This window comes from Humulus lupulus, chromosome 1, assembly GCF_963169125.1.
Source record: "Humulus lupulus chromosome 1, drHumLupu1.1, whole genome shotgun sequence".
In the NCBI taxonomy this organism is placed as follows: domain Eukaryota; kingdom Viridiplantae; phylum Streptophyta; class Magnoliopsida; order Rosales; family Cannabaceae; genus Humulus; species Humulus lupulus.
In genome coordinates, this window is record NC_084793.1 from 9,491,531 (window position 1) to 9,508,134 (window position 16,604).

Consider the following 16,604-nt stretch of genomic DNA (forward strand, 5'->3'; position numbering starts at 1 on the left):
ATTTAGAGTATTCTGCAAATTTTCAGAAAATTCTGAATAGTTTACAGTCCCAAAAATTAGGTTCAAACATGTTGTTGCATGCGTGACTATTTTTTTTTATGCTCGTAAGCGTGTATATTGTAGCTATTTAGAGCATTCTGCAAATTTTCAGTCCCAAAAATTAGGTTCAAACATGTTGTTGCATGCGTGACTAATTTTTTTTATGCGCGTAGAAAGCAACATGTTTGAACCTAGTTTTCGGTACTGTAAATTATTCGAAATTTTCTGAAAATTTGCAAAATGCTTTAAATAGCTACAATATACACGGTCATTAAAAAAAAATCACGTCGAAAACTGTTTACGGATCGAAAATCACTGAGAACCCCACAAATAAAACTAAAGTGAAATACCCATAAAAAAAATTGTCCTATATATATTATTTCAAATTATTGATAAAATTTATTAAGAAGTAAGTTTATAACTGAATAAAAATAATGATCATCCATATATATAGTTTCCACTTGACCTTTCGAAGTTCGAATGATATGTATATAAATATAATAAAGAGAAGCATCTATTCAAATAAATATATATTTATATTTATGAACAGAAAATAATTGAAGCTTTTGTATGCTGTTTACTGTGTACTAATTAATTGGATGAGATTGTCTAGTCTTGACACCGTTATTTTGCACTTAAAGTAATTAATTGTATATTAATTAATTCTAATAGTGCTAATATAGCAGCTTTTATATATTATTTGGCAGACTGTATTTTCCAAATTGTGAATAAAATTATTTATTTATCGTCTCCCTTTTTATTGGTCTAACAGAAATATAAGATGGAGACGACATACACTACTTTGAGGAGCCCAACTGGTTCAAAAAGATGTATGCAAATGGTAGTGTCTGAATAAATATATATATATTTTTATATATATTCTTTTTTAAGGACTACATCATAAATTTTATATGTGGTATATAACTTACAAAATAGAATTAATTAAATTATTATGAAAAAAAGAGTTATATTATAAGCTTGTCCAGAGAGTTCAGAATCAAGAAGTACTAGAATGCCATTAAAGTATAAAATTTAAAGATTAATTTACCTTTGTTAATCAATGGAATATATAACACAGAAATTCTTAAAACACATAACATTATCCTACAAATATCTCTGCTTAATAATAATTAGTATTTATTAGGCAATTCTACTATACACCCCTTACATTTTTTAGTGTGCCGGTGCTTGTTTTCGGTACCGAAATCGATACTGAAATAATTTTTTTATGATAGTATATATTGAGTTATTTAGAGCATCTTATAAATTTTTTAAAAATTTTGAATAATTTACATGAATAATTTACAGTGCAGAAAATAGAGTTTAAATAGTTTGTTGCACGTATAATTATTTTTTTATGCATGTAAAATATAATTTGTTTAAAAACTCTGATTTTGATACTGTAAATTATTCATAATTTTTTTTGAAAATTTACAAGATGATCTAAATAATTATATTGTACACAATTAATAAAAAAAACTGTATTGAAAATCATTCAGGTACCGAAAACAAGAGAAGGGTGCATCGATACACCGAAAAAAAGGGGTTGCACCGGAGAAACACCCTTATATATATATAAATATATTCTAGAACATGCTTGGCACAACAGTAATAATAATTATGCTAATTAAGATGGGGGTGGGTCATACATGTATTAGCTAAAGACATACATGAACATACATAAAGACAATAATTAATCTGCAACAAATTAAACTATAGTACTTTGCTAAATATTTTGGTTGATATAGAGATCACAAGAAAAAAAAGTACTTTATCTGGTATAATTAGAATTAACTAATTATCCCAAATTATGTTTTTCATTAACTCATTGGACAACATGTGAGTGCACTTACATCACACGAAGGGACATGTATATACTAACTAGCAAGAGAAAATGAAATTTTCCACATCTCTTGTATATGTAAAAAGTGTCTTTAAATGAAAATATATACGGACAATTCATCAGGTTTCACTTTAAGTCTTATTGGTGAGGCTCTCAGTGTTTCTTAACCTATGAACAGTTTTAGGTGCGATTTTTTTTATGACCGTATATATTGTAACTATTTAGAGCATTTTGCAAATTTTCAGAAAATTCCGAATAGTTTATAGTATCGAAAACTAGGTTCAAACATATTGTTTTTCATGGGCATAAAAAAAACTAGTCACACGTACAATGTTTGAATTTGGTTTTCGGTACTGTAAACTATTCATAATTTTCTGAAAAATTTCAGGATGCTCTAAATAGCTACAATATATACGGTCATAAAAAAAAATTGCGCCAAAAACTGTTCACGGATCAATAACACTGAGAGCTCTACCAATAGAGCTTAAAGTGAAACCCTGTAGAAAAATTTCTTAATATATATATATATCGATTAAGCTAAGAAAATCCTTTTAACTAGATATATATTATATATATAAAACTATAAAAAGTTCCTGTATATACACAGGTGATGTTCAAATTAAAGATTAGTTGAACTTGAACTCCTACTAATTAGTTATTAATTGTTTAATCTTTTAAGTACTGTTTAACACTTTAATTAGCACATAAACACCCTACACTGTCTCCAGGTTGATCGTATAAATATATATATATACATACATATTCTTTAGCTTTTTCACTTCTTCAGTGGCCAACAAGTACACTTGTCAGAGGCTTTTCCCAAGATTGTCGTTTACGCCATGCGCAAAACCAAAATCCCCCTTTCATTTCCTATTAATTATATATATGTACTATGGCTTTAATTCTTTGTTATTTTAATTAATCAATGCTAATTAATATCATTTGATCACTTTTTTTTATCCACTTTAACTTCTAGTATGGCACTTATTGCCTGATTAATCCTTAATTATATACATATGTATGAAATTCTTAACTTGTATTATTAATTAAAAGATGTTTCTCAGTCCAGTGTTCTATCCCAATGTCACAATATAATTAATTTTGCTTCATTCATTTCAGGAATATTATGCTTTATATTCGAATGGTACTATTTGTCTCCATCTGATTCTGATCAGTTAGTTTTAATAATTTAATATATTCTAATTAGAGGCAGTACTGTTTATAGTGTTCTAGCTAGGTAAATAAATTAATAATATTACGTAGGTACTAAACTTCATTAACCAATGTGGAGGACTACTTTTTTTGGACATATAATTAGAACTCTAGACTAATAATATTATTATTTTAGCTTATTTTATTCTTCATATATATATATATAGTACTATATTATACCCCACTCAATCTAAGGAATTGAGAAACTGATTAAGGGATTAGTGTCCTATAAGAAGAAAATGAGTTACAATATTAGACTAATATGTATACTTTTTATAGCCAAAATGTATCGGAAAATGCTTACTCTAGCTAGGGTTAGGATCGAGAAATTAATTATAATTCCAATGAGTGTGACATGCATGCTAACTATTTGACAACTTGACTAATTCTTTGTTTGGATTTTATTAATGGGTCCCAGCAATATAATTCATAGAATAGAAAATTAGCTGAATCTTCGAGCTCTATTATAATAAACTAACAAAAAACATTGAGCAAGTGTTGGCTAATGTGACATATATGCAGTATTATCATGTGAAAAAAAGTGATATATATATATATTCCAATAATAAACTGACAGAAAATTTCCTTTCAGGTTTAGTCAAATTTCAAGTTCTGTCTTGCTTTATTCATTGTCATGGTAATATTATATATATATATATATATAGTTAAGAGTTATAAAAAGCCAATCTAAGACTAGGCACAAAAATATAATGAAGTTAAAATAAAACTGGGCCAGCATTGAAGTCATTTTACGCGGAAAAGAACCAGAGATAAAAAGTTGATTACTTCTTATTAATGACATTAATTTCTCAATTAATGGTATCCCACTTTTTGCCAGCTGTTATTTATATCTATATGTATATATGCATGCATGTGACAATTGTCTATGTACTGTATATATATTCAGTGTTACTCATAGATATTATTTTTTTATTTATTTTTTGCTAAATGAACTGAAAATTAAATATAGTGAAACTACTTTAAATGGTTGAACTGAATATTAATATTATTGGAGTTTGCAAAGTCCCATGCTTAAATATATTGTGTGATAAGAATAAGCATCTAAAGAAGATCACTAATTAATATACAAATATTTGTACTCATTCTCTCAGATTAGATTCCAGCTTAATCAACCACTTATACATAGGTGCACCCATCACTGCATATATATAAGAAAAAAAAAATATTATTTCAAAAATATATATATTTATATTTATAGAGACATGAATAATGGGTGAGATATATTAGCAAGCAAATCAAAATGGGTTTGGTTTATGTATAGTAGCTAGCTCTTTTTTACTTCGAAATTTTGAGTCAGAAAAAGGGGTGGGGTGTGTGAATTAGAGTTAATTAAATAAAGAAATATGTCAGCCATTAAGGGAACCTAATGCAATTAATTATTGATTATTAATTAATACACAAATCACCACACCCCTATCTCCTCTAGTCTTTATATACAGGGGAATATGGATCTTGCTCTAGCCAAAAAGCTTTATAAATTAAGAGCAAAAATTGCACTCCAAAAATCATCATCGAAAAACCCTCTTTCAATTTTCAATCGTTATTATTATTATTAGAATTAGTATTTGAAGATATGACAGGTTCTGGTTCTCCATGTGGAGCCTGCAAATTCTTGAGAAGAAAATGCATACGAGGCTGCATTTTTGCACCTTATTTCTGCCATGAACAAGGTGCTTCTCACTTTGCTGCCATTCACAAGGTCTTTGGCGCAAGCAATGTGTCTAAGCTTCTAACTCATCTTCCTGTTAGTGATCGTCCTGGGGCTGCTGTAACCATCTCATATGAAGCTCAAGCTAGGCTTAAAGATCCCATCTATGGCTGCGTTTCACATATCTTTGCTCTTCAACAACAGGTAATATTATAAATAATTTCAAGATTTTGTATGTTTTGATGATGATTTATTGATTTGTAATTATGTAATCGAATTGAATATTTTGTGTGCTATCTTATAGGTTATTAATCTACAAGCACAACTAGCATCGATCAAGGAACAAGCGGCTCAAAACTTTGGGAACAGCTCTGGCATTGGTAGTAATGAAAACCCTAATGAAAAGTACATCAAAGATGTTCAGAATTGGTTTCAATCAGAAACTAACATGATGATGATGATGACTACGCCTCAATTTAATCCCAACATGGTCACGAGTGAGACTTATAACGCTTCACATGCGATGCCTTACACTGAGAACAAGCCAGCGCCATTGAATTCTAACTCTGGTGGGAGTAGTAGCTGTGAGAATTCAATGTTTGGATCAGAAGAAAATAATAATAATAATGATCAGTTTTATAATCAAAATCATAATAATAGTAATAATATGGGGAGGTTTGATGAGGCTTACCACTACATGTCCTCACTAGATAGCCTCCAACAAGCGGTGAACAGGCAAATGGATTTTCAAGACTACTCCGACGATCATCACCATCATCATCATCATCATGAGTCAGTGCCTTTTAGCTATACCCGCCATTCATGAGAAAAATCATTATTACATAAATATTTCACAATAATTAGATATATATTAGAATATTATTATTAAGGATTTTTCTAGTTTTTTCAATAATATATATATATATGTTAATGCAGTACATGATCAAGTACTACTACTGCTAGCGATGGTCGATTTCATGAAAACCCTAGAGATGCTTTAATATTTCTGAGGGCAATTATTATTGGTGATTAATATAGCCAAGAAAGTATTACTCAATACTATATATATATATGTTATGTATCTCTATATATAGAAAGGATCGAAAATTTGGTACTGTGGTACTATTCCTAACTACATCTTCTCTGATTGGTTGAGATTTGTTTAAACTCAATTTTTTTTCTTCTTTTTAATTATTTATACCTAGTTATGATATATATGAAATGCAGACCAAATCAACCATTACTTTTGAAATTGTTGACTTTATATTAAGACATGCATTCAACAAATAGTTTCTCTTACATGTAGAAACTAAGCTCTGTAAAAATGTAGTTGTGCAATGACACATACAAAGTTTCTCTTTAATAGTCTTACATGCATATGTAAAAATGTAGTTGTGGAATAACACATACAGATAGATTCAAGTACAAAATGGGGTTCTTGGCCAGCTATTTAGGCAGGGAATATTAGCAATAATGAAGTAAAAAGTTTATTCTTGAAAGAGATCAGCTATAATTAATATAATAATATATATATTATTAATATATAGATGTCTCTTCATTATCTTTTTGAGAATTATGGCATGTGCTCTCTGAGTTATATGTGTGTAGCAATATCTGGCAGTTACCTGATTAGCACTCAGGAAAAAAATTGGAAATTATAAGGGTATAAGTGCCATATATTACACTAATATATATATATATATATATGCATGTATGGTTATGCATCATATACATCATCAGAATATAAGCGTTTTTTTAGCAATTAAATATTAATCTTATTATTGTGTCAAAGAAGTTTTCAAAGCTATAATAATAATAAAATACATTCAACATGTACCATATATATGTTATATATCTAAGATCATAATAATAATAGTCTGATAATTAAGTCTTCTTGAAGCAATATATAATATATTTCTCCAAATGGAGGCCAAATTCAGTCGTATCATCATCATAGGAGTGATAATCACTATTCGTTTTTATTAGCTGATCATCATCATGGTCAGTATTATTATTTATTGAATAAACATATCGAAATTTATCATTTTCTTCGTGTAATGTTTTTGGTGCAAAATGTGCTCATTGGGCATTAATAAATTCTGTCAATCTCGTATTTCGAATTTAATGCATTGTAATTTGTCAATACATGTTATTATTACTGTGATTAAATATCTTAATATTATATGTAGGAGTGATACAATGAATCCATTTTTTTGATAGACCGGTGTATTTTTTTTTTTTATTTTCAGCATTTTAATAGTTATAATCTCAAATTTGTGTATACGACAATGTACGTTGTAGTCATTTAGAATATCGCGCAAATTTCCAACAAATTCTGAATAGTTTATAAAGCCAAAAATAATGTTCAAACTGTCAAATTTTACACGCGTACACAAAAAGGTAAACACGCGTGCAACAAACAGAATAAACAATGTTTTCGGTATCATAATAATTTATTCAGAATTTTTAAAAAATTTGTAAGATGTTCTAAATAGTTACAGTATACATCGTCATTTATATACATAAAATTTCTTGATTCCTACCAGCTTTGATTTAAAATATATATAATTATTTTATCAGGATATATATATATATATATATATGTAAACACTACTCTTCCTTGAAATCATGTTTAATCTATATAGAATAGATGACAAAATCTATGTTCCCTTCAATATTAAACAACAAACATATACATATAGGTATAGCTAACAAGTCGATCACAAACACAATATATATTGGATAATTAAGAATATAGTGCTACTGCATATAAAGAGGGTATATATATATATATATATATATATATGATCACCTTTTCTAAAAAAGCACTAGGAGTTCCAATGCAACTTTAAAATCTATTATATTAATTTATTATGATACTGGAAGCTTAATATTACCTAATTTTAGGTTGATAGATAACTAGCTCGACCAAATTTTCAAACTCTTTCCCCAAAGTATTAACAGCTGAGTTACTGTTAACTAAAGCAAATTATATATACACATACACGCAAACACTCAATGTGAGACAAAAGAAGGAAAAAAAAAAAACTTTTGCTGAACTTTCAAGGTTTAGCGACTAATTAAAGAGAGAAAAAGAAGTCGAAGAAAGAAACTTTAAAGTAGTTATTAATTTTCAGTCAAATAAAACTCGACCCCCTATAGCTCTATAATCAGAAACAAACAAGGACTACATTTCTATATCATAGCAACATGTTAAATAAAGATTAGTCAAATAATCTTCCAAATAAAGTTAATATTATTACTTCTAAGTTCTAACCTCATGGACCTAATAAATTTATTTTGGTTCTCCTAGATGTTCTGTCCACTTGTGATGACTAGATATAGCTTTCTTGCTAATAAAGTCATTGAAAACATCATCTCTCATCTCAATAATAATATTCATCTTCATAAAAATAATTAAGGAAAAAAAAGTGTCTTTTTCCTAATCTTTCTTTTAAACCCCTCTTTCTTTTATAAATGACACCCCGGCCTCATTGTTGTCCTTACTGTTTTCACTACTAAAAAATAAAAATGATATAAATCATCACCCGTTCCCTGTAATAAGGGTTGGACTTTGAAATTTTGTCTCTTATTCAAACTACACTTAACTTTAAAAAATCTTATCTACCTCATTATTCTACGTATGGGTTCTAGAAATATAAAGGGGAATAAATTATAAAATTATTCTTCTGAAAATGAAGTTTCTTTTGCTATATATGTCTAAGCAAGAGCTAGAGCGTTTTGATGTTTGTGATGTGAGACGAAAGCCAATATGTTTCTATGCCAAGAGACCAAGTCACTTTCAATTTTAAGCATAATATATATATATATATATCACACGTTTATATATATTTATATTTATACATGTTGCAAAAAAGTTTCAAACTTGCTAGCACATGAACAATAACAACTTCATATACCTTATTGGATTCTCAAATATTAAACATCAAATCTTGTTGAGTTGATTAATTCATTGATGGTGTTATTGTTTATAATTTCCAAGTATAATATATATATATATATATATATTTATATATGGATCACACGTACGTTTGTGTGACATTATTTTTTGATATTATTAGTTAATTATGTGTTTAGAGACTACACTACTACTACCTTAGAAAATATTTATACATTTAAGTATTTTAATTATTTTGTTAGCTAGCTAGATTGAGAAGGAAAAGAAAATATAATAAAGAAACTTATGATGATTCGTTATCTAGTTATTAGTAATCATCCACACACGTGCAATATGGCCCCATGTGCAACCTTGGTGTCGGCTTGACTGGTCTTAATAATTTGACAAACAACACATTTGAACCAAACATTTTCCACCAATTTTGTTTTCCTTTTAATATATATATATATATATATTATTAATATACCAACCGATCTCTAATAAAATCTTATTAGAAATTATAATCAATAATATATATAATTTACTCAAGGTTTTGGCTGGTTCTTGTTTAATTTAATTTGTTCTGTCCAATGATACATATATGAGAGAATCGAAGAAGAAATTATTATTACCTAATATAACCGCGGTAGGTGATGATTCTCTGACAACACTAGGTGATCATAAAATAGAAAAATACATAGAAATAACATCCTAATAATATAATGAAATTTTTTTATAAGGGTTTCACTTTAAACTTTATTCGTTGAGCTCTTATTATTCTCAACCCGTGAACAGTTTTCGACGCGATTTTTTTTATGACCGTGTATATTGTAGTTATTTAGAGTATCCTGCAAATTTTTAAAAAATTTCGAATAATTTACAGTAACGAAAATTAAGTTCAAACATATTGTTGCACGCATGACTAATTTTTTTTATGCGCGTGGAAAGCAACATGTTTGAATCTAGTTTTTGGTACTTTAAACTATTCATAATTTTTTTAAAATTTGCAGGATGCTCTAAATAGCTACAATATACACAGTCATAAAAAAAATCGCACCGAAAACTATTCACAAGTCGAAAACACTGAGAATCCTACTAATAAAGCTTAAAGTGAAACATCTGTAAAAGAATTATCATATATATATATAAGTTTGCTCGTATATCGTCAATTTATTATTATTTTCTTTGTGGGTTTCTATAAAGTTAAAACAAAAAAGAAAAATGGGCAGGGTATCCTCTCCCCAAAAGCTCAATAGAATATGACATTAATTGGTGTTAATTAATAAGTTAACTTATAGTACCAATAATAATATTAATATGTGAGGTTATGTTATGTATTGACCATAATCTTGTATGGTTCCTATATAGTTTTCTCACTATAACATTTTTGGTTGGCACGTACGCCATTATTCCACACGATTAAACAAACAACAAAGTAATAGTTTTATTTATTTAAATAAAGAGCATGACTCTAGACAGACTAGACTCTAGTTTTATCGTTTTCCTAAAGCTGTAGGCGGTGGTGACGTGGAGAATTGCTCGAGTGGGACCCACCAATAGCATAGGAATAAATAAATAAATAAAAGAGAGAGAGAGAGAGAGGCCTCGTGTGGTGTGTCAATATCAAAGTTCAATGCATATTATTTATGATTCGAGTTTCGTTTTCCTATTTGGCACGTGCGATGCACCGCAATCCCGAGGAATAATGTGTTTGTTTGTTTATTATAAGTATCCACGGGCCACGGCTCTTCCTTAACTTTTGTCTTCTTTTGTCCATTTTACTCTTTATTTTTTCTTTCTTTCCTTTCACTATTAATTTGTCGACTATAAAGTTTCCAATCAATTAATAAGCACCACTTTTTCAACGGACAAGTCTACATCTCATGATTAAATTTACATAATAATATAATAATAGCATAAATCAATATTTGGGAAATCTCTACATGGAAAGAAAAAAAAAGATATAGCAAAGCAAATAGTTTGGAAAATATGTTGTACTTAAATTACTAAAAAATTAGTTTTACCACTAAAAATTAATAAGTAATATAAAATGTTAATATAATTTTATGGTGCATATTTTTTGTGTTTTGCAACTCATGAACAATTTTTGGAGAGTTTTTTTTGTATGATCGTGTATATTGTAGTTATTTAGAACATCTGTAAATTTTCAGGAAATTTCGAATAATTTACCGTGCCGAAAATTAGGTTCAAACATGTTATTTTCCGCGCGCATAAAAAAAATTAGTCACGCATGCAATAACTTGTTTGTACTTAGTTTTCGACATGGTAAATTATTTAGAATTTTTTGAAAATTGGCAGGATACTCTAAATAACTACAATAAACACTGTCATAAAAAAATATCGCGCCGAAAACACAAAAAGTATGCACTGTAGAAGTATCCTAAAATGTTATACTTAAAATACTAAGTTTTTTTTTTCCGGCCAAATCACATTTTATATTAATTTGATGCAGCAAAAATCATTAAGCATATTTTGGTAGATTTAACAAAGCGTGAACTGCTTACTGATTTATGTGCAAAGATTAAGAAAATGCATTTATTAATTATTATTTTTTGTTCTTTTCATCCACATGAATAGATACAACTTAACTAAAAGTATATAGAATTTTAAATTTAATGCTTTCAAGATTAGTATAATTGTGAATTTTGACCAAGATTGAAATGGAAATTTGTTTGTTAGAATACCGCTATATAAAAGGGTGGTGGGTGACACATTTAGCCAAGGTTGGGGTTCAAATATATCCCCCAAGCCCCATTTATGTATATATTAAAAATATATATGTATATACTTGTGGTCTATTTGGTGACCCAAATATTGATGGCTTATTCTTCTCCCTTAAGGCTGATGGTAGTGGTATGTGTGTCTCCCCCGTTGTTATAGTGAGGTTCGACACTTCTTCCCTTCAAAGTTATGTCGAAGATGTATTGTTCGGTAGACTATTATCAAGTTGGAGATCAATGTGTTGTGGATTGATCATTATATATAGAAATGTAGGAAATTTATATTATTTTGCATGATATGTAGTAATATTTCTAGGTCAATTTTAAAAATTATCTTCGTGAAAAATTGTATATTATTATATTTTTGTAATAAGAGAATCTATGTATCATATATATATATACTAGATACAAGCAACGCACAATATACATGTTTGCATAGTTTTATTTATAGAATTTATTAATTATTTTTATTAAATTTATACTAATGTCATATAAATTTCAAATAAATATTTTATTTTAAGTAAATAATTTATTTATTTTTATTTAAGTTTATGTTTGTTATAGTTTTTGAATTTGGGAGTGACAACAAAAGATTATATATTATATATTTAATGTAATATTAAATATTATACTTTGATTTTAAATTTAAGTTTCTTGCTATATTTTTTTAAAAAAAAATTTGTTGCTAATTGACAGTAGATTATATTATATGTTTAATATGATATTATTCTAATAAGTGAGTTTAAATTTAATTAAATTTTATTTATGTCATAAAACGTATGATTTTATTATTTTTAAATAATTATCATTGTAAAATATCTTATTTTAATTTGTTTAATTATTTATTATTTTTAAATAATTATTATTGTAAAAAATCTCAAAAATATCACATTTTAATTTGTTTAATTATTTATTATTTTTAAATAATTATTATTGTAAAATATCTCAAAAATATCATATTTTAATTTTTTTAATTATCTATTTTATTTTATTTAAATTTAAGTGTTTATGAGCTACCGTTAAATATAAGAATATTCCATTAAAGTTAATATTAAAAAAAATAAAAAACTGTTAAAACTAAAAATTTCCATTATCTACATACTTATTACACACTTATTATATAGAATAGATATATATATACATATAAGTATATATTTTGAAAAACGGTACCCAAAATTATATTAAAAATAAATAAAAAGTTACAATATGGTTGATATCTCATCATAATACATATCTCACTTTTTTTTCCAAATATAAAGTACTTCGAGTTATAGGGTCGCATGTTATAGATTCCACTAATTATAGACTTTGTGGCACCAAATGATTAGGTTGTGAAAAAAAATCTCAAGTAAATATTAAAAAGTACTTGATAAGCATTTCATTATTGTTCATTGAATATATATAGAAAAGGTCAAAACTCAATTTATATATATATATTAGTTTTAAAATATAAAATAATATTCATATATAAATTATATAAGAGTGGTCCATGATTAGAAGATTGAAAAAGTGAAAATATTGCTAAGGAGCTTGGAGTAATTATATAGATTATATATATATATATTTAAATATATGTATAGTGGTTAACGGTAGAATACCCTATATATATAAGACTTTCTCAGAGGCAGAGCACTTTCATAGTTTATTATTTAATAGCTTTGTTCCCTTTTTCTTGTGGAATTTAATTCTTAGCTTGGTTTTTAGTTCTTGTCAGAAAATTAAATAATAAATTAAGAAACCGATAATTCTAGTACTGTTGCGTAAAAAATTGTAGCTAGCCACATTTAGTTTGTCCATATATATGTTCAGCATATATTTATTTTTTTAATAAGTTTTCTGCTTTAATATGTATTATATAAATTGGTTTACCGTACGTTTTAAGAAACATGCCTTGCACTTCCCACCATTAATTAATCCACTAATTATCTTAATTAAGGGTTTGATTATTAATGGTTGTGTTGTGTGGGTCATTCATGCATGTATGAACTACACAACATATACGTATATATACTACAGTTACAGTATTTGTTTACTGATGCAATTAATAATATTTGAGCTTAGCTCTTCTAAACTCTTAATTAACAGTTACTAATCTTTCATATTAATTAAAAAGGGGGACAGAGTATTGAATAATTAATCACGTGTTTATTAACTATAACATTTTTGTATATATGTGGTATGTAAAAAGTGAATTGTTATTGCTTTATTATTATTTTGAATATTAATTAATTTAATTAGTACTCGATTATTATCATTCAAAATATGAAATTAGAATTTTTTTTATTGTATTTTATCTCTTCGTCAATTATTGATAAGAACTAAAAAAAATTACAATAAAGTTTTATTTAAATAGTATCAATGAATCGAAAAATTGCAACGTTTTATTTTATATTTATGACTGGTTCACAAAATAATTGCATTTCACTACTGTAAATATTTCAGGATATATCTTTTCTATATAATAAGTGTGTAGATAACGGAAATTTTTAGTTTTAATAGATTTTTATTTTTTTAATAGTTTTAGTTTTAATAGTTTTTAACTTTAACGAAATATTCTTATATATAACAGAATATTATTATATTTAACGGTAGTTTGTAAATATAAATTAAACTTAAATTAAATAAAATAAAATAAATTATCTCAAAAATTAAAATAGGATATTTTTTAGATATTTTATAATAATAACTATTTAAAAACAATAAATAATTAAACAAATTAAAATAATATTTTTTGAGATATTTTATAGTGATAATTATTTTAAAATAATAAATAATTAAACAAATTAAAATATGATATTTTTTAAATATTTTACAATGATAATTATTTAAAAATATTAAAATCATACGTTTTATAACTTAAATAAAATTTAATTAAACTTAAACTCACTTATTAGAATAATATCATATTAAACATATAATATAATCTGCTTTCAATTAGCAACAATTGTATTTTAAAAAAAAAACTAGCAAGAAACTTAAATTTAAAATCCATGTGTAATATTTAATATTATATTAAATATATAATATATAATCTTTTGTTGTCACTCCCAAATTTAAAAACTAGAATAAGTATAAATTTAAACAAAAATAAATAAATTATTTAATTAAAATAAGATATTTATTTAAAATTTATATGACATTAATATCAATTTAATAAAAATAATTAATAAATTCTATATATGATTATTTATATCTAGTATATTATTTAAGTATATATATATACTTATTAGATTATTAGATTGAAAGTTCTTCGTCACGGTTTGTATATAGTACAATAAACTTGTATATATATATATATATATAAAAAAAGATGGGGCAAACGGCACTTTTTGAAATAAAAAAAGTTTTCCAACATGCATTTTGCTGTACAATTAAATATAGAATGATTATAATTAGTGTTATCAAAACTACAAACGAATTTATGCAAATGGGGTATATATGTGGGATTTATGGAGCTACAAATTAAAGAAAACCTTCTAAAAATCTAAACTATATATAATGCAAAAAAGAGAGGGGTTCTTTTTTTTTCTTTTCTTTTTTGGCTATTAAAAGTATATATTTGCTTTAGCTTATTAATTCCGTTTTTAAAAGGCAATTAAAAAGCAAAACAAAAAAAGGGTTATAATTAATAATAAGATGGGACTTGCGGTGTCTTCTCTTTAAATTAAAAGAGAAAATTAGTTGGATATTATTATTGTTCAGGACGACAATATAAATAAATATGTATTAATATTATTTTAAGAGTCTTTTTAGTAAACATGCCTTATTGTCTCCAAAAATTCTCTTTTAATTCATTTTCTTTTTATAAACAATTTTCCATGGCTTATATATATAATATTTAAGTGGCAAACAAGTAGACCTGATCATCATGAGTGGAGTTCATTCCCCATTTATGCGATAATAATATAATGGCTTCCAATAAGGTCCATGCCATGCACAAAACTACTACAGCTTGATCTGAAATCACATACGTCCAATAATATTATAATAATACAATTAATTTGTCAAAATAATCATATATATATATAACTTAATTTGCTTTCTAATTATATGTTGTAATATAATTAATAATGTTACGCGTACGTAACACTGTTATTGGGAAATGAATTCATCAGATTTTGTTTTAATTATTTATTATATATTTAATTGTTAGGCGCCCACTTCTTGAGCAGTGAGCACCGTCCCATATAAAATTAATTTGATGATCAACACAATTTTCTAATATATATAATATTTATATTCATGTTCAAATGTTCCTGAAACTTTCATTTTTTTTTTCTTATCATCAGATTTAATAATAATATTTGCATTTCAAATTTATACAGAAAGACATTTTGGCTTGAAAACTTTGGACATATTGCCCTACATAATCGCTAGAAAGTAGAAAGCAGTGTAAATATATATACACACTCTTTATTATTAGTATATGTGTAGTGAAACCAATACACAATTTTCCATCATATTAAGAATAAGTGTATGTACACAGTACATACATCTATACATATAAAAATATATATGTGTAGAAAGAGAGAGAGATTTTGCTAGTTGTTAGTGCTACTAATTTCATAATTCATATATGGGAAAAAGAGGTACGTAATAAAGATTAATTAAAATGTATATGTTTATATATAGTTGGAGTGTCATTATTGGGTTTGGGATGTGGGACCAAATATGCAACTTTGAGAGGTCTACATGTTGGGAGCTATATATATATATATATATATATATATAAATATGGGTGACAGAAGAAAGTGATTAATTAGCGATAAGATATATAATAATAAGATTAGTTAAATGCCTATTTGTACTGTAATGCTCGACAAACCCTGACCTAAACGAGAGATGCTACTATTATTGTTTCTCTCTCTCTCTCTCTCTATATATATATATATTTATATATATATATCAGCTTCATGGTTAAGTTTATAGTGCTTTGAGTTGTATTCCAGTGTCACTATCTTTTGTTTCATTCATTTTTTGGAATATATATGCCTTTCTTTCTTTTTTTCTTTTTGTGTCCTTTGTATTAATTGGTTCCTTTTTATTACCTGTTCTTATCATTATTATTATGATTCCAACTACAATCACTATATTACATCAACTACACTCAGAAATGTTATCACTGATAATTCGTTTCAGTAATATTAATTAATGGTTAATATATATATATATATATATTATTCAATTAGTTTCTATTTATTT

The 16,604-nt window shown here is 26.2% G+C and overlaps 1 protein-coding gene across 1 annotated transcript; it reads left to right on the forward strand.

Annotated features, from left to right (window-relative positions):
- Positions 1-4,688: 4,688 nt before the first annotated feature.
- Positions 4,689-5,589, forward strand: LOC133834495 (LOB domain-containing protein 29-like). The gene is made up of 3 exons (XM_062264165.1): positions 4,689-4,967; positions 5,068-5,360; positions 5,439-5,589. Exons 1-3 carry the CDS (start codon positions 4,689-4,691, stop codon positions 5,587-5,589), a joined length of 723 nt encoding a protein of 240 aa, XP_062120149.1.
- Positions 5,590-16,604: the final 11,015 nt, after the last annotated feature.

Excerpts from the sequence above, each read along its gene's own strand:
- LOC133834495 (XM_062264165.1), top strand. The coding sequence starts at position 4,689 with ATGACAGGTTCTGGTTCTCCATGTGGAGCCTGCAAATTCTTGAGAAGA. Across the intron at positions 4,968-5,067 it reads TCTTTGCTCTTCAACAACAG|GTTATTAATCTACAAGCACA; the intron begins GTAATATTATAA and ends GCTATCTTATAG. Across the intron at positions 5,361-5,438 it reads AGTAGCTGTGAGAATTCAAT|GTTTGATGAGGCTTACCACT; the intron begins GTTTGGATCAGA and ends TAATATGGGGAG.